We start from the raw sequence: 25,108 nt of genomic DNA on the forward strand, positions 1-25,108 counted from the left end.
GTCAAAATTAGAAATCTTCGGTTCTAAAAGAAGGCAATATATCCGCCGCTCAGCTGGAGAGCGAATGAGCGATCACTGCATAATTCCTACAGTCAAACTCGGGGGAGGGTCTGTTATGGTGTGGGGGTGCTTTGGTGCCGGGGCAACCACCGACATTGTCAAAATTAAAGGAATCCTTAACAAGGAGGGATACCGGCAAGTCCTTGAGGACCATGTGATTTCATCAGGAAAGTTTTTGATCGGGAATAACTTTTTATTTCACAAGATAATGACCCAAAGCATACATCCAGGCTATACAAAGATTATTTACAAAATCTACAACACGATATTCTCGAGTTGATGACTTGTCCATCCAGTCTCCCGATCTCAATCCAATCGAACTTTTATGGGATCACCTTGATCGACAAGCGCAAAAAAGCCCACTAACCTTTCATTCGCACCTTTGGGAAGTATTGCAGAGAGAATGGAACAATATCACTTCCGAATATTTAAAAAATCTCATCGAAAGATTACCAAAAATTTTTGCAGCAATTATTAAGAATAAAGGTGGTCATATTGATGAGACCAAAATTTGATCTTAATTAATTGCTATGTCTTTTATTTTTTGTAATTTTATGCAATAATATGTAAACTTATAAATAAATTTAAACCTCATACTGTGTGTTATTTGTCTTATTTTAAGAAAAATGTCTAAGAAAATCCAGGGTGGGCAATCATTTATGGCCGGTAGTGATTATATAGTTTTGGTAAAATAAATGAGCCGTTAGAGTTTAATATTCTAGAAAATAAAACCAGGTCTCGTTATAGCCCCGGTTTCCTATACTCAAAAAAAAATGTTTTTAATGGTGTTGGTGTCTCAAGTTCATCTTTTCAATCCCTATTGGGATAAAATTAGAAAAAAGTGGTTCTTGATTTAAGCACATTTTTGATATTGCAGTTCTTAAAGAATTTATAATACATTCAATTCAAGTATCCAACAAAAAAACTTTTATCTGACAATGTCAAAAATTTCTCAATGGAAATGTAAAAAGTCAAAATAAAAAGTGACGTTTAATTCTAAATCAGAAGTATGACTAGAAACGTATTGTCTGTCACCCATATCATTGTTTTTTTTTCAAAAAAAAGGAAAATAATTGTCAAAATCATTTTTCGGGCCGGTCATAATTGTTAAAACTAGGTCTTTTTTAAAATAATATTCCAACACCTCATACGGGCTTATTTTTCAGCCTGAACCGGATTTTTTATTAGTTTTTTATATTATTGACTACTTCATCAAAGTAATTAACACAAGAAAACTTCAATTATCAGACACCCTGTTTTAAAAAATATAACGGGTCGGATTAAGCCAACCCTGATTAGGCTTGCAGCTCTCTGAGTCTGAATAGTATATCGGATTAGGGAGGAGGCGCCCACATGAGTTTTGCTAGGGATTTTAATAATATTCAAAAAATTTAGTGGATTTTTTGGTCAAAATATAATTCTTAAATATTATATAGTAGAAAAAATAGTTGTACTTAGGGTTTAATGATTTAACACTAGCAAAAGAATATAACAATTTATTACTTTGATGGACCTATGATTTTAATATATAATTAACCCAAAATTTATATCTCTTCATAAAATATGTTCTTAAATCAGATAAACAATAATAAATTTGATGAACTGAAAATAGATCAAATTGATAAAAAAAAATTAGATATGAGATGGATGGATTTTTTTTTTACTAATTTATACTTTGCTACCTTGTGACCAAAGAAATTATAATTGGACCCTGAAATATAATATTAACATTAGGTATTTAAAATTTACTAAAAACTAATTAATTTAGTAGTGAGGAGCTACACCCCTTGACTCTTCCTGCGATGCTCAATAGACTGTGGAAATTAAGTTACGATCATTAGATTTGACAACAAAAATTTATACATAAAAAGATTTTATAAATAATCAATATTGTGCATTTTTTTATTATTGACTTTTATATTTGATGTATGTTAGAAAAAAAAACCTAAACAAAGCAACCTGTTAGTTCGAAATATTTGGTCCTATTGAAATGGTACTCAAAATTATACAACTTTTTCTTTTTTTTCAATTTTCTTTTTCCTATTTTTTTTTAAAATATACTAAAACATACCCTTGATAATTACAATCTCGACCCTCAAATGTCACCAAAATAATTGAATTTTCTTATTATTATTTTGCATTCCAAAATGAAATTTTTAATATATTACATAATTCATTATCTTAAATATATACTATTGTATTGATAAAGTTTTATCTGTTTTTATAGTAAACTTTTATAATAATCTATTTTTGTGTTTTTTTTATGATTTAATTAATAATTGTTAGAAGAAGATTCGTTGGTTTGATAGAAATTAAGCAGATGTAAGGTAATAAAAGAAAAAATTAATTTTAAAAAAAAAATGGTTATTGGGATAATTTTATTTTTATTGTTAATAATAAAGAAAGATTTTGAAGAGTAAAGTTGCAAAAAATTACTAATTTGAAAAATAAATCATTGGAATGATGCTTCAAAACTATTATTTTTTAATCTACTTTTTTATTGGAAGAAAGATTGTTGAATTTTCGCCCAATGGGAATTAAGTTAAATTAGCTGATTGGCCAAGTTAACTAATGCCTTACATTATAATAAATACATTTGCATCTCAAATAGAACCAAATATATGGGATGGGTGTTAGTTTAAAGTTTCAAAATAAAATAAAAAAATTTTAAGGGTTTGGTTAGAGTTTCAAACTCCCCGAAATAATCTAAAATCATAGTGCACAATTTAAAAATCTATTCCCTGCAAAATTTTAATTATATAAAGTCGCCAACAAATCCATGCGAGATAATTTAGTTGTTTTTTTTGAATGAATTAAATTATTTTAAAGAATCGTGATCATTGGCTACAACGGTCAAAACTTTTTGATTTAATTATAAAATTTTAAATACATTATTAAATAATTATTTTATCAATTTTTTATATTTTTTTTTAAAAAAAATCAAATAATAGAAGTGAACAACATTCTCAGGGATTAAATGGCAAAAATTTAATTTTATCTCTATATTTCAATAATATAATTTCGCGATCAATAATTAAAAAAAAGAGAGATAAAAAGGAAAAACAATGCTGGAGATAATTATTGATTCCACATATTGGTTTTATTGGTTTTAAAAAATGTTTTCTTTTTTTTATATATAAAAAATCAAAAATTTAATTGAAAATAATGATTAATGAGATGGTCCTCCGATAAATAAAATTAAAAATAATATTTAAATAAAAATTATAAAATTAGTTGACATTAATTATTTTTTTTATTTTTAAATTTGCATAATATTTTATTTAAAAAAATGAATTTAGAAAAATAAACAAAAATTAATAGCTTAATTATAGTTTAAATTATTAGTAAAATTAGTGAAAATAAATTAAATCAAAAAAATTCCCGATTTTATTTATATAAAATGTCGCATTCACATGTCATCTAAACGGAAAAACCCGCCTAACAAGATATCTTTATTAACCGCTCCCTTGATAGTACCCGGTGCCGAAATAAAATGCGGGAATTCGATGAAATTCGATTCAAATTTCGATTTTTCTTACAAGTACGGTTCTTTCCTGCCCCTCTATTCCGACTCTATCATGCAAAAAATTAAGGAGACCTTTGTTGACCACGCAAAATTCCAAATAAATATCCCGGATAATAAGAATAATTTAAGTAATGGAGATGGCATGCGGGAAGATGACACGACTTCTTCTTACAAATCTGAATTTCATTTCAGTGATAGCGATGAAATGAGCGGTGTAGAAAAATTTGCGTCTCCTGCCTCTCTTCTCAATGAATTTAGCTTAAAATCAGCACATTCCATCAGTCAATCAAAACCTCTTGATAAGTATCACGCTAAAAACGGGTACATAAAGATGGACGCCAAAACTATCCACAAAAATAATACGGAGTACGATTTGAATGGCGCGAATGATTCGTGTCATACAAATTTCATATACCCAACTAAACCTTTGAACGAAGATGATAAAATATCGCCGCCACTCAATATAAACGGGTTTACCAATCATCAAAATCGCGATCAAATTTTTAGTCGAATCAATAAAATCCATCAATCCGTTCATCTAAATAACCGATTAATTCCTCCATCTATAGCCAAAAGGAGTCTTACACTCAAAAATATAACGTTAAACCTGGGCCAATCCTTTAATAAGAATACAAATTCCCGGCTAATCAAGACGGACACAGAGATTCGACCCGATGACAGACTAGTGGTAATTAAAGCGATCAAACTGAAACAAATTCTGGGTGATTCTAAGGTAACATTGAAAGAAAAATGGAAAAGGATGGACGATTTGATATACCAGCTACAAGATATTAAAGTCAAACTCGGAGAATTAATGTCAACGAGAAGCCTCAAGAATCGTAGACTAGAACTTGCCCTCAAAAAAGCTCTAATCAATTCTAACATCGACCATTCAAGAAAAAAAGTATTATATATATTATAATATGACTTACTTAAAATTTTAATTTGTGATTGTGATGTTTCATTCCATGTCAATTCAGCGAAACCTTTATCCCTAAACTTTTTATGGAGAAACTATTATCGCGAATTCACATTAGCGAATACCGAAGACAATATAGCTAAACAAATATTCAAAATTGCGAATACAATTTACCGAAAACTTTTTCGCGGAGATATTATAGCGAGGTCAATATCGAGATAATTGCTACTAGTGACTATTTTATTTTGAGACATTTAATTTTATTTTGAGACATTTAATTTTATCATTAAAAATTGAATAATATTTTTTAAAAAAATTTTTTTTATAACCTTAATAAATTTATATTATGATTAATGAACTTAGATTTGGTCTATAAAATTTATTATTGATAATAAATTTACTATCCTGTCCTATGCTTTTCTTCAAAGTCGATCTCAGGCTTTATTAGTATATAAACCATTGAGTTCATTAAGTAAACTTTGATCCTTTGTGGCGAAATTGATATCTGGGCTGTGCCAATATTTATTGTCTGATGAGTACTTAATATTTATAAATTTATCAATCAATTTTGCCAATCACTAACCAAAAACAGTTATAAGCTAAAAAAAATTACTCATATGACTGTCTTTATCTGATTTTGAATGGCGATTCAAAATCAAATTAAAAGGAATTTCTCTAATATCAGAATGTTTTTGAATCTTATGATTTTACGATCCTTATAGATAATTTTTTTATCTTTTCTGTTTATTTAGATATAAAATATTAGTTATATTTTCAAAATTTGATAGAAATCTGAATCTAATATTAAGACGTAGCCTTAAGCACGAAGTTTACCACATTGATACTCACTAATTATGAAACTTAATATACATGTAGGTTAGTGCTTTAACATATATTAATTTTTTTTCCTTCGCAGAACTGCAACTATTTGTAATTTTTACTAAATTCCCAAGAATTGCCAAATAATTTTAATTTTCTCAAAATTGAATTTCTTATAAAATATAATATATCGCTCTGTAATTTTTATTATTTATTTTTATTTTTAAGTGCATAAGCATGTTTTTTTGAGTTTTCAAATTAATCATTACTCTATGTCTTCTAGTAGTTTATATCATGAAGGGGTGGGGGTAAACATTTTTCCAAAAGAATATCAAGACAAAGGTATTAAAGCATCTTCATCACTACTAATCATTAGGAAGATCTTTTTAAATTTTTTTAAAACATATATCATAGCATGGGAAAAGGGAGGGGGGAGTGTTATGACAAGCGTTTTAGATTTGAGGAACTTTTGTGGGTAAATTAATACTAAATATTTTTTTAACTTTTAAATAAATGCATTCGCAATATATTTATTGTTTCGCAGTAATGCGCTCTCGATTATGGTTTCGCGAAATACATTCGCGGTAGAAAATTTGCCATAAAGGGTTCGCTATAAAAGTTTCGCTATAACAGGTTCGCGATAAAGGTTTCTCTAAAATATATTCACTCTAAAGTATTAGCACTTAAGGTTTCTTGGAAATAAATTCGCGATAATGGGTTTGCTATTTTGTCTTCGCGACAAACGACATTCGCTATAAAAGTTTCGTGCTGAATGACCTACTGACCTAATAAGGATGCTGTTGTTGTAGACTCTTATCAATTTTTCTCGTCATTTCATCTGAGAAAAAAAAATACTCTTAGGATTAGGAGCCTGTCATTTGGGTTAACACTTTTATTAATATCTAAAGACAGTAATTTTAATACGGTATTCGGTGAACGGATCATCGTAAATTCGCATCCCTAATATATGCTACGCTTATATAAGAATTCAGAGTTGAAAATATAATAAAGTATTCACCTTTAAAGAATGTTTTATGTCATATCATTCTAGTCTCCACTTCATATATTACAAATTATAATTATCGATCGATTTGCCGCCTATTTTTAAATTTTTATGCCACTCAAAGGCGCAAGGATCCCTGGTCATTTATTATTAATATTAACTTTTTTTAAAAAATGCTAGCTTGATAATTGTTATAAAATAGACAAATTAATATTTATAGTATTCCGATTAGTAGGGCTGGCAACAATACCCATTAATTTTATTAGTTTTAAATGCCAATACAATTCAATATTAAAACAGAATTTTCTATTGGTTTTTAAAAACAATGTCACTCACTGCCAATACCAGCTAATAAATCAAACCAATAGTGATATATATTGGTTAAGCAATACTAATACCAATATTCTTCAAAAATTAATTAATATAAATCTGGCCGGGCTGGGTATGTCTGAAAATTTCTTGGGGCTAGGTTAGGCAAAAAAAATTATATACATTATATTTGAAGAATTCTGATCACAGAAGTATAAAGTATAGTTTTTTAAATTTAACTACTCCTCTCCAATAATAGTTGTTTATTTTGGTGTTCAACAACATATATTTTGGTTTAGGTCTTTGTAAAATAGTTTAAAAAAGTTATAATTTTAAATGTTATTTCAGTAATAAAAATAATTACAGGTCTGATTTTGTGTAATTTTAAATTGAATAGCAATATGATATTGCTGAAATTCTAAAAAATAGGACAATATACGATTTTAGAATAAACCCTGCCGAAAAAGGACCAAAGCCCCCGGGCTTTTATAGTTGAACCCCGCTTAAGAAAAAAAAACGCTTTGTTCAAAATTATATTTTCGATGCTGTTTTTAATAATAGAAGTAATATAATAAATAACATCATTTTATATTAACGAATTATAACATTTTAAGGATATAAATTATAAAAAACTTTAAATATTAGTTTAACCCCATTTTGAAATTTTTTTTAATGGTTATAATATAAGACAAACAAAAATCGATTAAAATTGAAGAGCTTTCAATTATAACTTTCACTTTTTTTACAGAAATTTACTTTACAAAATTATTCACATTTCCTCCTATGACATTATGTTACCTTTCTTCTTCGTTTTATATATCTTTCCTACATATTATTAATTAATTGATATTTGACCCAAATAATGTTTTATTTTATGCAACAAACATGTAAAATATTATTATATAATAAAACCAGAAATATTATATTACACTACACGAGTATATAATAATTTAATTATGATGTGTATAAATGAAATATATAAATTTTAATTTATGAACTTATTTCCGACTATCTGGGATAGGTGGTCAAAATAGTTTTATTTTATTTCACTCTCATAAGATCACACCTGTGGAAAATAATCTCCTCCTATCATTTTTTTTAACATAATTTACTATTTATCTCACCAGATCGATGTTACAGTTAAGGTACAAGAATCATTAGTTAAAGGTTTTGTGATTAGTTTTAAGAATTTTTGAATCAAACTTGAATGAGATTATGTTATTGAGTGGAAAATATAGCTTTCATTATAATTGATAAAGTAGTCCGGTATATTAAAAAAACAAGTTGTTGGTTAAAATCCTAACCTGACTGGTTAGTTTTGATCGGCCGGTTTGTTTACCTCAATAATCGTAATGTTCAAATAGGGCTAAATATACATTTGAAATCACATTTAAGCGTGTGTCCTTATCACAAAGTGTCACACAGATTTATTCATTATCTCTTCTTCGAACAAAATTTTAATTTATCTAACTTCACTTATCGGAATGAACAAATGAATTCGCTTATATTACAATATCCCCCCTATCCTTGGGGTCCTATCTGCGGAAGGTAGAAGGTCTTGTAGAGCGGAGTGCTCCTTGTATCCTTAACTTTTATTTTGGAGTGTTGGAGGCTGTATAGAGAATTATAAAGGCTTGGCTTGAGATTATAAAATTATAATTATTTTGTAGTTTACCATTTTAATTAGCGAATTTAATCGATTATTTAATGTTTTCACAAATCAATAGATTTGAGGTGATTGGGCAATCACATTGTTGAAAATATTTCTTTTATATAAAAAATGACGATCACTATAAAGTTCTGGTTAAACAACAAACCTTTTTACACCGATCACAATCGCATTATCGAATGCGAAAAAGATCGAAATCACCTATATTTTTTTTAAATAAAATGGCAAACAAATTATTATAATGTCGTATAATTTTAGCAAATCTAGGTTTTTAGAAAATTGAAAACATTGATAGCGCGAGTTTTTTAAAAAAATTTCAAGGACTGTTTTTCCCCGGATTCATATTCCTAACAATCAATAAATTACTTATTCTGTGAAATTCAGACAATTTAGCCAGGAACTTTTAAACCTCTCTTAATTTATATTGCTCTTTGTATTTAGATTTTTCATACAAGTAAAAAAATACACAAAAATTCAAGTAAAATTGTCCGAAATTCAGTGTAGACACTATATACACTTAAATACAATTCCGGCTTGACGAGGTTTTTCAAAATTCAAAAAAACCCGGTATAAATTATTTAAACTTTATTATTGGGTTGGTAGTATATGGAACATATTCAGGTTTGAACGAAAATTATCCCAATCGTCTCTCGATCTCTTCTGCAAGTATTTATAAGGTTTTTTTAACAAGGATCAGAAATTATCCAGCCCTCTAAGATTTTTTAAAAAGATAATTTTAAATTTTTTTAGGAGATTTTAAATATTTTACACAAATTATTCTCTCCTAGTGTTAAAACGGCTCGCAAGATTTTCGCCAAAATAGTATTACCTAAGCCTCGATACTTCGTTAATAGATGGCTAAATCTTTCTGCCAGCTATGAGCAAAATCTTTAGGCTTGGATAATATTTTTTTGTTAAAATCTTGAGTTAATTGCATTTACCTCCGACCCAAAATTGTACTGCACAGAATGATTTGTTTTTACCCCAGCGCGATATCAATTATGTTTTTCTATTGCAATGCAACCATTTCCTTCCTTCTAATTCAATTAATTAAAAATTCCTCTCCACTTACTCATCGCATCGGTTATTCTTCTTAAAAAAATAAATATAATCTGTTATTTTTATTTTTTATACAAAGAATGTTATTTTACTAATTTTTAATTTTAATAAAAATTTTTTGTTTTATATCTTGTATATATTAATCAGGTTTATTGAACCATTGTTATTTTTTTTATACATTATTGATATGCTATCTATCTCTCTGTCTGTCTATTATCTCTCCTTTTTAAAGTGAAATATGTGAATTACTTTTAATTGTATTATTATAATGTATTATATAAATTATCCGATCGAAATATGCTATTCCAAGCCCTGGGTTCGGCGGAGGACTGGCTTTCATATCATGAAAACAATTTGGCATTTTAACCACGAAGACGCGAAGAAATGTGGATATTCCACTAGAAGAAGAAATAAAAGTCAATCAAAAATAAGACCAATAGTCTCCAGCGAATTAAATTTAAAGATTATATATAATATCTTTAGCTTTCTCTATATTAATTTTAGTTATTCAAAAGAAACGTTTAATTGCATCACACGAATTAAGATTCTACAAAAATTTAGCAAATCGTGGATTTTAAGGGAACGGAAGTTAAATAGTAGCCCCGGAGCCATTAAAACTTTAATAAGAGCTTAAACGCCCCTAAAAATTTAATAGAATTATAGAAGTTAAATAAATAACTCTTTAAACTTTCCCCGAATTTTTTTAAATAGAACTTTTGACAATTAACAGTCCATTTTTATGAAACATAATTATTTTTATAATTGGGACATTATGATCTGCATTCTCTTCGCGATATCAATGTATATTAGAAAGTAAAGGCTACAAAATATAATTTGCTCTGGCTTGACATCTATTTGATAGTGTGAGCCGGCCCCGGCTTGTGGAAATTTTTGAAAATGTTTTACAGTCCGGTCTTTAAATGTTTTTGCCAGGCCTGTTATCCCGCCCTATTTTTATGAAGGAAAAAGACATAAATTTGTCTAATTGTAAATTTTTTTAAAAAAGATTCAAACTTCAGGGCCAGCCCGTAAAATTTTTTTTCATAAATCTTTCTAGGTAATATAACCATAGCATCCGGAAATCAACAAAAGTATAATTTTCTAGTGTATTTATGATAATTAAAAATAGATTTCAGACCTTATTTTCAAATTCTTATTTCAAATTTCGTAAATATTCTTGGAATCTATTCAATTTATTACAAATAAAACCTGCAGAGGTATCATTTGTACGGCCCCCCTGATTTTTTAAAAATATATTTCATTTATTAATTTTAATAGCTAATAAGGACGATTTAAATATTTGGTTTTAAAATATGCCCCCCAGCACGGGTATTTTTTTAAAAAAAAAATTTGCCCAGCCCGGTTCGGGTGCTGTAAAAAAAAAGTATATTTAAGAAATATAAAATAAGCCCCGGCCCATGTACCCAGGTTAGATTTAGTGCCGGGCCTGCAGGCTCTGAAGTAAGCTAACAATCATCATATTTTATAAGTAATATAAATATTAAATATATATTTAATAACTTCAAAAATATGACAAGTTATATTCTCCGCCTATATATTAAAATTGTTATGAAGCAGTATGTTCAAATTTGACAAAATATAAATAAATTAAGTTATCCTGAGGGGCTGGAATGTTACCTAGTCGGAACCTTTGTAATTTTCTATCAGGTGAACAATTTAGAATTTTTATAAACCACATAATAGAATACATAATTCAGTCTCGTACATGTATAAATTGTAATTGGGGCTCCAAAGGAATACATAGTTAAACTGCACATATCAAGGTAAGACTTGCAGTCTTCAATTTAATATAAGTTGTAGTCTTACAATAACATGAAACATGACCTTTTTGAACCAGAAAAATGTAGCCTAAGAAGACGGCCCTAGACTTGATTAATTTTGGACTTAATTTGCATCTACTCTTCCAATATTAATTCAACATAAACCCACCTGTCCTTCCTTTGCCACATGTCAAGTGGTACTTTCAGTTTTTTTCGAAGTATAAAATAAAGAACCTTTATATCCAGAACTTAGAGAACCAAGAGACTTTAAACTCAAACAGAAAATACAAAATTTATAGCGTGATAATTCCTTTTTTTAGGCACATAGTGATCTGCATCAAACCTAATTTTGTAAGCTCAGCCCTTAATTTTTTTAAAAAAAATTGTCCTGTTCATCCCTATCCCTGACGAAATTTTTCTTTATTTGTCCAGAAAAGTCCGATCCGAAATAAAAATTATTTGTCCGCCCTCAAGAATTTTAAAATATATCAATTTATTTGACAAAATGTTATATCATATTTAAAAATTTAAACCCGACCCAGCCCAAACCGAAATTTTTCAAAAAATAAACCCGGCTCGTGGCAGGGCCGTGATTTCCAGATCTCTAAAATACAGTATTATACCCAACTGCAAACACCATATTTTTATAATTCGATTTTTTTTAAATGATTATTACATTTTTTTTATAATTTTTAATAATTATTTATATTAATCATTATTCGTAAATTCAAAACAATATAACGGAATTGTTTTATATCATTTATATTATTACGGTAACGATCGAGAATGCACTTTAATAACCCTATCGATAGTGAACATTGTAATGTAATATCTTTATAGTTTTATATTCATAATGATATATTATATTGCTTTATTGTTCAATTTAAAAAAATAAATATATAATTCTCTCCCCACTCCTAATGTCATTGCTATTTTTGCTTAAAAAGTTGGTTGGAGACCTTACTTATTAAGGTGTGAATGTAATGTAGTAAATATTATATTATGTGATATGGTAAGTTAATCTAAATTAGTGATCAACCTCTCAATTTTAAACGGCATATATTTAAATATTCTTTAATTTTACATGATACCTTAAATTTTTATACTAAAAATCAAAACTAGTATTCTTAAACAAAAGAAATAAATTAATATTCTTTAATTCTACTCGATATCGTAATTTTCATACTATATTAATCAGGCAGGTTATTCTTCTTAAAAGAACAAAAGAAATAATTTATTACTTATTTTATCAACTACATAGGGAAATTTCATTATTAAAATTAAATTTTTTTTTATGAAAAATAAACATTTATGAAAAAACGTGGTTTCTATATTAAAAATCGAAACTTTTTTATTTCATTTTTGGATCTAATTTTTAAGCCCGGCCCGATTTTTTAAAAAAATTGGTTCGCCTGGCCGATCCCGAACGATTTTTTTTATTTGTAGCGAAAATCTCGATCCGAAATAAAAAATATATCTCCATATAGGAAAATTTAATATTTTTTGACTATAAAAAAAATATTCTACAAATAAAAATTAGCGCCATGTTTCTTGCAAGAATTTTAAAATGTATCAATTTAATTGACAAAATATCACCTTTTAAGCCTGACCCGCCCCGGTGAAATTTTTTAAAATATTAGGCCCGACCCAACCCTAACTGATTTTTTAAGGCCCGGCCCTAAATCCGTTTGGGATCTCTAATTTATATATCAAATTTGATAAATATTTATTCTATTATTCAAATTTAAGGTTTTTTATAAAAAATAAAATATATTTACCCTAAAAAAACGTGTTTTCGACGTTAAATTTATAAATATATCAAGATATTTAATATTAAGCACACCATTACACATTTTTGACGATATTTATTAGGAAGTTTTACACAAAAGAACTTAAACATAAATTATTTTCGATCAATTTCAAAAAGATGCGCCCAACGCAAATGAAATTTGTTTCAATCACGAAGACTTGATAACGAGCTCTTGCTCGTATACCAAATTTTTATAAAAATATAATTTTGAACACCGAACAGTTTGCCTAATGAAGCGTTCTCAATAGGCCAAAAAAGAAGAGTGTAAAAATGTCAAATGCTAAAAGAAGTTAGTCATATAATAAATGATGACTATTGTTTTATATAATATTTAGCGATTTGAAATAAATTATATAAGAAATTTTATAAGGATTGTAGCTAATGAAGGGACTATAAATACCCATTCTTATCTCTCAAAAAAAAATAGTTTCAATTTTAAAAATACTTAGTCTAATTTTGACACCATTGGGACCAAGATTTTTGCACAACTTAGACAGTTTCTCAATTCATCAAGAAGGAATATTTAAATACCTTTAAAAAATTGGTACACAAATAATAGCTCGCCATCCACTCTTAGTATTGAAATAAATTTCATTGACGTCGGATGCACCTTTTTAATTGATCATCAATTCATGTTTTTAAAGTTATTTGGCGTAAATAGGCCTTCTAATAATATAAAAGAAAGAATATGGTCAAAAATGCGTATTGGTTCTTAATGATATAAAATATCTGGATAGCAAATATTAAAAAAGTCATTTTTAAAAAATCATGTTTTTATTTGTAAATTCCTTATTTTTAAATTTAAGGTCGAAAACACGATTTTGGCCATAAACGTTTTTTTTTCATAAAAAATTAAATTTTAACAACAAAATAAATTTACCCCATTTTAAACTATTTATTGATGGGTAATTTTAAATTTAATCTTACTAAATTCTAGCATGCATGTCCAAATTACTTATTCTGTAAATTTCAGAATTTTTTTCCGTGAACTTTTGAATTAATCTTTATCTTAATATTATATATTTCATATAAATATTTAATATGTAATATATAGCGAAATTATATGAAAAACTAACTATTTGTTAAAAATAATCTTAATAATTATTTTAAAATGTCAAAAAAAACGTTTATATTGAAGGAATTTACCTAATTCAATCAGCGATGATCAATGGCTGTAAAAATCTTCAAATTTATTAAGTAAGTTATGGACTTTCTAAGAAAAATAAACACTATTTTATGGCGGGGGTCTCCAAGAGACCTATGGATAGTATCACTAAAAGTCACTTTATTCAAATAATTAACCCCCCCCCCCCCTTATTTAAAAATAAATGAGAGAGAAAATAAAAATTAGATATAGTATTGTTTAAAAATCGATTCTCGTATTCCTTATCTTTTATATTTAATATCAATTAGCACTTTATCTCCTTTTTTGTCAAAAAATGCATATTTATTATTATATATTTTTAAAACAACTTAAAAATGATCGAATCACTGATTCCTTCATTGGATTGAACGGCAAATTAATTTTATTTTTATTTTTTTAAACAATACAATGTTAATTGAACTTATATTCCATAACTAATTTAAAAATATCTTTATTGTATTTTGTTTCCCGCGTTCAATCTATTTCTTTTTGCCCTTTAGAAATCAGCTGCGCCGCTCTAGCTAGATATCGACGTTTATACTAAAAATAAGTCATTTTCTTATTATTACTTGGTCGTGTTCAAAGATGTTCAATTATAAATATCTTAGGCGGTCCTGAGCAAGCTTTTGCTTACTCCCCATAGATGCCACCGACTCATGCGCTTATGTAAGAATTTGCTGTGGGAGGAGGATAATTAATTTTGTTTTAGATAATATTGTTGTTATTTAAAAACATCTTAAGTTTCATAAATTTATTATAATGACTATTTCTAATGCATAAATTCAAATTAATATGAATTATAAAAATTATATGTATATAACCGGTGGCATATGAAAAATAAAAAATGGGAATTATAAAATATTAAACCGATATAACCGGCGTATAAATTACTATATAATAAATGTCCCAAAATAGAAATTAAAATTGAGCCTTTAAAAAATATATATATAATATTTGAAAAATTTATATGTTGGAAATATAAATTAATGCACAATAAGTTTCTTAAGTATAATTTTATTTTGTACGTATAGTTTATAAAGTATTCATTAAAATATATATTGCACGTTAAAAAATGTATTTCACATTAAAAAATAAAATTGCACGGAAAATATTTTTAAGAAGCGAATTATAATGTAAAATCCAATTTTCTTTGGGATTGAGCTAATTCTTCAATAATTTCATCTGTACTTGGCGTCAAATGCCTATGTACAAAGTCATTCAATCTACTTTCAGAAGTTGTACTTCTTACTGGTCAATGCCTACAATATCTGCGGCATACGATATTATAAATATATATATCATAATTATAGCAAACTTTACTATTGTTTTCTTTTCCAATTTTATAAATCATTATTATTTATCATTCGCGTTACATTACTTTTACCTGAAAATATACTCAAATTTCCGGTTTAATTACAATAAAACATTCAAGTGCAAAAGCTATAAAGATCAATGCACTTGGCTAAATTATGTCAAACATAGGCATAAAATTTAGTTGCGTATTTATCTGCTAAAATTGAGAAACATGTGGCATGATTATCAGTTATTTCATTTTGAATTCTGGGGCTGATAATTTATATTGCTGCTATTAAGGCTCTCCATTAATGCAGAATCCCTTAATACTTAAAATTTTACAAGATCACGAAAATTCCTCATTATTATCATCATCAAAATTCTAACTTCTGAATTTAAATCATGTAATGCTAGGATCTTCAATCCACAATACAAGATGGGTTTAAAAGTTATTTTTATTTTACATCTATTTTCTGGTGTCATTTTAATCTTATTTTTTAAATATGTGATGAAATGGGAATTATATCCCCGCTTTGAAGGCTCTATCGTATGGATGATCATTGTGCTTTAGTTTTGTAAAAATTATAAAATGATAATATATTATGTATAATACAACACCTCCATATAGATAGGTTTACCCATAAAATTAAATATAATTGATTTTTATTATTTAGAATAGCTATCCTTTTGATGGCCCTATACTGACTTTCATCTATATAATCAATTATTCTTCTATTTGCATGTTCCATAATTTGTATTTATTAGGGGAGGAATTTTAATTACTGAGTAAATAAATAAAATATTTAAAAATGATCTTCTATACATTTTTACTTTTTTTGTTAGATGACTAGTATCCTGAATATCATCATCATCAATATGTATAAAAAATTTCCTAATTAGCCATAATTTAAGAGTGAAAAAATTGAAATTATTTAAAGGGAAATTTGAAAATGGTAGATAACTATTTCGCTAAGTAAAACTTGAAATCGAAATTAATTCATAGAATTAAATTAGTAGATGAATGTGATAAATAAATGTAATTAAATTTAAATATGTATTTAATATAAGAGAGGAATATGATTATTTTATATAAAATATAAATTACTATAAAACAGAATAATATTTTTGAAATATATTTCCGGCATCTGCATGCTTGGGGGGGGGGGGGGGGGTGTTGTCACCCTGCACTCACTCTTTGCTGCATACGCCAACGCACTGACTGATTAATATTGTTCCATTCGGAATACAAAAAATTAATTCAAAAAAATCATTTAATTTAAAACGTAAGAAGTGCATAACAATAATCAAGCACAAAATAATTTGAGATGAGTTTGTGAACCAAAAAATTTCGGAAGATTATTCGAAAATAGTTTAAGCCTATAAATATTTCCTCTATACTAATATATTTTTAAAAATGGAAAACAGATTTAATTATATGTTGATTTTAGGCTATCTTCTTATATTAACACTTAGCATCATATAAATAACGAATGTTTATTTAAATTTTGTGACATAAAAAAACAGCTACATATTATTTTCCATTGTTTTAATTCAACTTTTTGTGCACAAAAAGTTTTTTTTTTAAATAACATAACTTACATTTGTTCTTTGTATGCTCATGTTTTTACTATTAATTAACCTAATAAAAATTATATTCAATATGAGGAGGATCGTATACTGAATTTTAATGACTTCTAGATAAATGACAAAGATAAATAATAAAATTTTCTTTAAAGAAAAGACATCTGACAAGAGTTCAGCCAGGGAGGAAGATTTATTTTAGAGACCATTTTGCAACGCTATTTATAAATATGATGTTCAATTCTTATTCCTTAGAATCATGTGCCAAACATTAATTTTTACTCAAACACAAGCAACGATTATAATTATAGTCGAGTTTAGTTTATCGCAGAAAAATAATTATTCCTGGAATGAAAGAAGAAAAAAACTCCAGAAAAAAATTTTTTGAAAAAAAACTCACTGAATCTTTTATATATATTTTTTTTTAATGTTATATTTAACTCACGAAAAAATTTAGAAGTTTATAAGAAAACCAAATTTTTTTTGAAGGAGCAAAAGTTTTTTTTTATGAGAAGGCGACTCCTAAGATTTTGATCCCAACAATTTAGACATTTTTATTACAAAATATCTTATAATTTTTATTTATAATCGAAATAAATCTTATTATACGAATATGATCTAAATGTCCTTCCTTAGGGTATTATTTTCGTGATCTTTTTTTTAGCTATGGGAAGAGTTAAATTTTAATTAGAAAAGTAATACAATTATAAACCCGGTTGGATTATAGTACGGGCATATTAAATATAATTTAGTTTTTGCTCGGAGTTTAATGGTTTTTTCCCTCCCTTTAAATAGTCCTGCCTGATTAACAAAAGTTTTGAGGCAGGATGAATAAAAAACTTTAACTTAATGTAATATATGTTAATTAGTCAGCTTAAAATTGGCTAAAACTGCTATAAAAAGATAGATTCTATAAATTTAAATAGCTTTAAAATGTTTCCAAATAAAATATTTTTTTAAAAAAATAGTATTATATATATAATTTATAACTATATAAAACGAATTATTTGATTTGGCCCTATATTAAGGTAAGGACGAAAATAATATTTTTTTTTATATTTTATGAATTTTAAAATATTATACTATTGATTTAAATATAAACATATTGCCATAAATATTAATAAAACGACTGATATATTGTAAAAAATTCATTATTTTTTTAAAAGTAACAACCAGGTAAAAAATATTTTGAAAATAAGTAATTATTTATTTATTTTTTTTGGAAAAGTTTGATTAAGATAATTTGGATTTAAAAGAAAGAATATTCCATAATTGTATGTATTAAAAATTATTATTCACATTTTGTTAAATTGTTTATGCTATAATCTGCCATGCATTCATGCTTTTAATCTTTTGATTTCGGTTCTTATAAATTTTATTTAAAATATTTATTGGTTTCACGTTTCATTTCCCCTTTCACTTTACGGCGGGATCTCCAGAGAAATTTCATAAGCGCGCTTTCTCTATATTATATTTTAAATATCCATTATTTTTGTTGTCCGGATATAATGCTAATTATAAACAATGTAAACTGTACAAAAAAATAGTTCTATTCTCCACGGTGACAAATAATGGACAAAATGTAGCTTTTGTTGTTTCACTAATTATTTATATTTTTATATACAAGTATGGTATGGTATTGTTTTTCTTCTTTGTATGATATTTAATTTTTTATTGTACTTTATTTTGTATGAAATGCGCAATGTGTGAGCGTAGATTTAGTAAAGAGCTTGCTAATAATTAACGTTTCCGATATGGCATTTTTTTTTAAATTACATTATTAAAATTTATTTTGTTGCTTTTTCTCCATACAAAATTTATGAACTGTTTTATTATAAACATAAAAACTTTAAAATCCTTCTTTTTTTCATATTGCAAAACATGTATTCATAAATATTTATAAAAACATATAATTTAATCTAATTATACATACTATAGTAGTAACATAATATAATGATAAAAAGAAATTTAAATTTTGTTTTTGATATTAAAATATGGTTAAATTTGTTGATCCAATTAAATTAAGTTTGATCACTCTTTAAATATAATTAATCATAATTCTCATTTTTATAAAATATTAAAAATTCATAAAAGCTCAAAAACAACCTAAACACTATGGTCATCAAGTCAATTAATCCCAGGAAGCATCTCGATTTTAGGGTCAAAAATCTATCAACGAATACAACGCTCGATAAAAATAGCAAATATCTCAATAGAAATTTTGCTTTAACCAACTTAAACTTGGCTAACATCGGTCCAACCTTTCAAACTTTCAATAATCATATTAATAATACTACTAAAAGTAAAATTAATAAAAACGGTTTAATCAATGCTGAATCTATTCCTTATTCCATACGACAACCAGAAGTATATAATCCTTACTTGCCTTCGTTTGTTCCTCAGGATTTATACAACTCTTATAATAATTACTCAACGAATCAATTAGCATACCATTTCGCCAATCAATACAATTATGAAATCGGTCGGACGCTCTCGGCATTTGCCGCTAGTCATGATAATCCAATAATAAATCAGAGTTTAACCAACTCAGATCCCTACCTTAATAATCTAAATAACCAGAATTCATGGCTAGATAACACTAAGAGCCAGGCAGATCATTCTTATCTGAGAGATAGGTGCTCTTCTTTCGATGATGCGCTTCTTCGAATACGGAATGGGTGTTTTGCCAATCATCTCTACGATCAACTAATAGTGGCTCACGCTAATAAAAATTTCGAATCGGCATCGGTTTGTGCCGACGAAAGTTACAAAAATTTTGATATAAAGGAAAAATTGAATACAATATCCAAGCCTAGAGATAATAATTATAATTTTGATGCTGGTAAAAAGAAAAATGGCGAGGAAAATCCCAACGGAAATTTTAATATTAACTCTCTCATTGGATCTACAGATGAAGCGAACAACATTAATGAAAATGAACTTGATCACGAGGAGTTTCTCTTAGATGAAAGAACAAAGAGTAAAATTAATTTTACATCTTATTTATTCGAAAATTATTTTAATAATATATTTCTTAAATCTATTATAAAAAAGATATTTTTGTCTATATTGTCCAGGGACTCGTGAGTAAAATGAAAAAAACCGGAAAACATTAAACTGAAATGATTAAGCCTTTATTTACTAAATTTTTTAGATGAGCTAACCACATATATATTTTTATCGAACCGGTTTAAAAGGGTTTTGTTTTAATATCCTTATTGTAATTTCTTTGAAGTGTAAAAACTTACTTAGTATCTTTTTTCCTTAAACCAATCAAATCACCTGTATTTATTTTTCAAAGTTCGTGATAATTTTTAAAATCCTAATAATTCTGCAATTTCTTTCGAAACCATATTTAATTATTGGCCGGGGATCTAAACCGACTTATAGACTAGTAGTAATAACCGACCTCTGTCCTTTCAAAATTTTTGTCACTGTAACAGAACCTCTAAAACTGTATATATGAGTATACACCTTCTTTCTTATACTTTGACTGATTTAAACTGAGCTATGAACCCAAAAAACAGGTTCGAGTTCTTTGGAGGATTCCTGATCCATATGTTTAAGGTTCGAAGTTGAGAAAAACAAGAACTTATAAAATTTATTTAAAATAGTAACAACATTAGTTTTTATTTTATTTAGTATTCACCATACAATTAATTTATGATTATATTTAGAAAAAGATTATGATTAATCTTGATAGGTGAGACGCCATTTTTAGATATTTTTATATATTGATATCTGGCGTTGACATTAATTCTTTCTCTGTAGATATAATTTGACAGAGAATCACATTTTAATTGAATGGCTCAAAATGATTTTTTTAGGAAAATAACTCTCTGTTTAATAATATTATATAGTTAATAAATACTATTGCTCTAAAATAACGTCGATACAGGTAACGTTATTACTCGGATATACCTTTTTAAATAAAAGGAACGCCATTCGTTACCTTTTAAAAAGATCATGAGTAACGCGTTTTTTTTGAGTAATGATAACGTAAAACATTATTTTAAATTTTTCTTAACCGAGTTTTAAATTCAGATCAACTACCAAAGTTCTACATTTTTATTATATTTCTATTGTTGAATTTTATAGTTAAGATTGTTAATCTAATTAATATTGAATTAATCAAAGTATTTATTATAATGAATATATATGTCAATATTATTTATTTCTTCGGTTAAAGATGATTTAACTCTGCCCTGGCCTCAACATGAAATATTTTTTACAATTTAATATTTTTTAAGTAAGGAGTAACGCGTTATTCTTTTGAAGTGACGTTTACAGCACTAATTAACACTATTATTTGTTATTAATTATATTAAAATATATACAGTGTTGTACAGTGCAGATTAAATGGAAAACATTTTAATATTTTATAATTTATTTACAAATAAAATTATTTTACATGTGAAATAATTTTATTTGCAAATAAATTAAAAAATAGTGAAATGTTTTGTTTTTCATCAAATCTGCACACCACTTAATTAGTTGTATTTAATGTGAAATAATAACAAAATTAACATTTTATAAATATTGTAGCACAGCAAATTTTAGGTAAAACATTTAATAAACATTTGCGATTTTTTAAAATGTCGGCGTTTTGGTAATAAATATTTTAGATGTTCTATATATAAGTTCGAACGGTTTTGAGACCGAACCGATATTATTATTTTTTACGAACGGTACTTAAACTTTGAGCCGTTACCAAAAGAGAATCTATATCCGTTGGTTCGCAACCTTGTTTTTATCCCCTGAATCGTAACTGATTCCTGATAAATATTCGGTTGTTTGGGTTCCTGATATATCATACATTATTATTAATTCCAGACGCATTTTACACCCACGAAGCAATCTTGAATACGCATTGCAGAGATGTCAAACGATCGAATAAGAAAGTATCCCCCCAGACATCGCCAGTTAATAAACTTAAAGCAATTTCATCGATAAACTCGTCAAACGAAGAATATATTAAAACAATTGATTATATGAATAATGAAAGTTTCAATGATAAAACAACTAAAAATTTGAATAACGATCAATCATCTATCTCCTTTTTCGAAAACATGTTTCCACCTCAATATATGAAGATGATGAGCGAACAGCAATATCTGTACAACCCCTTTTATTATATGTACAATCAATATAATCTTAATCAATACCCGGGGTACAATAATTTTTCAGGCGCTGCCCCTAATTGCACATTTAATAATCCATCCCATTTCAATCCTGCCGTTATAGCACCCGCCAGAGCCAATAATTGTACTTCTGTCTCATCAGAAATCGATACGACCATGACTATTAATAGTAATCAAATGACAGAAACAAAGGAAATTAAGGAAAAAGAGCATAAATCTAATAAAAGTAAAAAGCAATGCAAGATAAGCATGGCCAAGGGAAGGGAAAGGTCGGGAAGTCTTACATTAAGCGAGAAAGAACCGACACTGTTATTTTTAAAAAAACGAGATTTACAGATTGAGGAGGACTCTAACGACAATCTTGTTAAACCTCCAGAAATCCATAGTTGTTCGGAAGAAGTGAAGCTTTTCATCACCAAAAAAATGAAAAAGTGCCAGGAAATTGCGGCTAATAATTACTGTGATCTCGAAGAAAGGACAGAACTCAAATCACCTCAAAACGTCTCACTACCAATTAACGAACAAAGTTTTCATTTTATTTTAAAATTTATTTCATAAGTCGATAAAAATATTTGTTTCGGGCTAAAAATTCTAAGCTAGTCTAACATAGACTGTCTGAAATGGATATTTAAATTAAGGATTCTAAATTTTTATTATAGTTAAGTGTAATAGAATATTTATTTACACTATAACGCTCACCAATTACGACAATGAAAAAAAAAGGAGTTAGAATATCTAGAGAAAAAAGACGCAAAGATAGTAATTCCAAACAACACGTAAAACGTCCCATGAATGCTTTCATGGTATGGGCCAAGGATGAAAGGAAAAAAATATTGGGTAATTGTCCAGACATGCACAATTCAAACATCAGTAAAATTTTAGGTATACAATAATTATTATATAAGCAAGACAATTTTAAAATTTGTTTTATTTTAATTTATTCAAAGGAGCGAGATGGAAAGCTATGACAAACATAGAAAAACAGCCTTATTACGATGAACAGACCCGTTTAAGTAAACTGCACATGGAAATCCACCCAGATTATCGTTATAAGCCTAGACCCAAAAGAACTTGCATTTTAAACGGCAAGAAATTGCGAATCGCGGAATACAAACTATTGATAAAAAATAAAAAAATAAACCCCTTCCCAACCCAAGTTTATATTTTTAATAACTTTTACATAAATAAACTTTAAACCTTCCTTTAACTGCAATCAAACCCATATTTTAGTGCTTATAAATGTTCAATTACATTTTAAGCGTACACTTTTTGCCCCTCACAGGCCCATGCAACAGAGAATTTTTAATTTGAGACTATATAAGGCTTATGTTAATTTGTATCCAATCATAAAAAATTGTGATTTATTTTATTGTTTAATAAAAGTTAAGGCCATGTCAAAGCTAAGATTATTTCAAACAGACTAAAAAGAAAGAGGCTATTGAAATTTTTACCTTATTTGTACCGAAAAAATATATAAATAACTTTTTCTAACTTACAAACTTAAAACAAGCCACAATTATCATAGCTAAAAGGTTGAATAGTCTAGGGCAAAACAGAAATAAATTATCCTAATTGACACTGTCTAACAATTATTTTTATATAACTCGTAGATCAATTTTTTGTCTAATCGGATTGAAAGTCCTTACCTATCCCCATCAGGTATCATTGACGCCGAAGATTTTTTTGATTCCAAGATTCAAGTTGAATGATGCGAAAAAAACAAAAGGCGCTATTAAACATTAACGTTTTATTTGGGAATAAATAGCTATTCAAAAAAAACTTCCATTATTTATGTTATATATATACTCATTCATTTAACTAATCATCACAATATTCAGTGTTTTTTTTAAAATAAAATAATATACATTTTTGCCGGGTTCAAACTCTAAAATAAATACTCTTGAATTAAATATTTTTTAAAAAAAATGAATTTATTTTTTCGAAAACCACAAACAAACCATATCTCTTTTCTCAGGGCAGTTTTTAATTTTAAAATAAAATAATTGTATTTTTTTTAAACAATCTTTCAAACCAATATGTGAAATGTTTAAAAAAAAAATTTTTATATTGTCGGTGATCTAAAAAAACAAATTTGCAATATTACTATATTATATAAAGCCACTTATATTGGTATAAATATGTTTTTTTCAGTTGACGCTATTTTTTAAAAATCTAAATCATTTTTTTGATCGCGTTTTATAACATTTAAAAATCTGATTTTACCGGAAATCATTTTGGCATGTTTGGAAAACCATTTCTTTGATTTTTAATTTTCAACTTAATATAATTCACTTTAGTTTTTATATAAATTACTCAAAGTTGTTTGTAATTCATATGGGATAATGATAAATATTTATGAGGTAAAATTAGATTTTTAAATTTATAAAAATGGGAACAAAAAAATAATTTAAGGCTGAAAAAATAATATATTGACAGAAAAATACATAGGCGATAATATTTATATATAATATTAAATTTATAATCATTATAAATATTTTAGTTTTATTATACCTATCTATATTATAAATAATGATACAAATTTATATATTGATCTCTTTCCCCATAAATTTAGTTATCAAAACAACTATTCATACTCCTCCCTAGACAAGAAAGTATTATTGTAATTCTTATAAGTTTGAAAAATGCACTCCATTTACTTTATACTTGGATGATGAATAATTAATAGTATCCCTTTTCTATAATTTGAAACATTTAAGGTGCAAAGATTTTAAAAATACTAAAATTTATGATTTATTTCCTTTTATATTGTCGCAAACATACAATTGAAATAAGCCCATAACGTAGAAGCAAAATTACCCCATATATATAAATATGTATATCAATTTTCGTCATATAAAACATAGTGTATTTAATTTATTTTATATATTACATCATTTCAAGGATTTTACAAATTATAATTAATAATTATTATATTAAAAAAACAGTTACACATTACGGGTCATATACATTTAATATATTATGACTATATATTAT

The 25,108-nt window shown here is 26.9% G+C and overlaps 2 protein-coding genes across 2 annotated transcripts in view; one reads left to right on the forward strand and one right to left on the reverse strand.

The window, feature by feature from the left end:
- LOC135925275 (lysine-specific demethylase 7B-like) overlaps positions 1-25,108 on the reverse strand; it is a 59,714-nt gene that overhangs the window by 14,077 nt on the left and 20,529 nt on the right. The window lies entirely within an intron of this gene.
- On the forward strand, positions 3,343-25,069 carry LOC135925274 (uncharacterized). The gene is made up of 6 exons (XM_065460509.1): positions 3,343-4,490; positions 19,068-19,953; positions 21,807-22,640; positions 22,838-22,996; positions 23,062-23,270; positions 23,725-25,069. The coding sequence occupies exons 1-6, from the start codon at positions 3,474-3,476 to the stop codon at positions 23,821-23,823; spliced, it is 3,204 nt and encodes a 1,067-aa protein (XP_065316581.1). The 5' UTR covers positions 3,343-3,473; the 3' UTR covers positions 23,824-25,069.

This window comes from Gordionus sp. m RMFG-2023, chromosome 2 (genome assembly GCF_954871325.1).
Source record: "Gordionus sp. m RMFG-2023 chromosome 2, tfGorSpeb1-WG-v2, whole genome shotgun sequence".
NCBI classification, from domain to species: domain Eukaryota; kingdom Metazoa; phylum Nematomorpha; class Gordioida; order Chordodea; family Parachordodidae; genus Gordionus; species Gordionus sp. m RMFG-2023.

What these genes read in the sequence shown, in the direction of transcription:
- LOC135925274 (XM_065460509.1), top strand. Translation starts at nt 3,474, where the DNA reads ATGTCATCTAAACGGAAAAACCCGCCTAACAAGATATCTTTATTAACC. An exon ending in CTTAGATGAAAGAACAAAGA is followed by an intron (nt 19,954 to 21,806) that starts GTAAAATTAATT and finishes TATTAATTCCAG; the next exon opens with ACGCATTTTACACCCACGAA. An exon ending in AAACATCAGTAAAATTTTAG is followed by an intron (nt 22,997 to 23,061) that starts GTATACAATAAT and finishes ATTTATTCAAAG; the next exon opens with GAGCGAGATGGAAAGCTATG.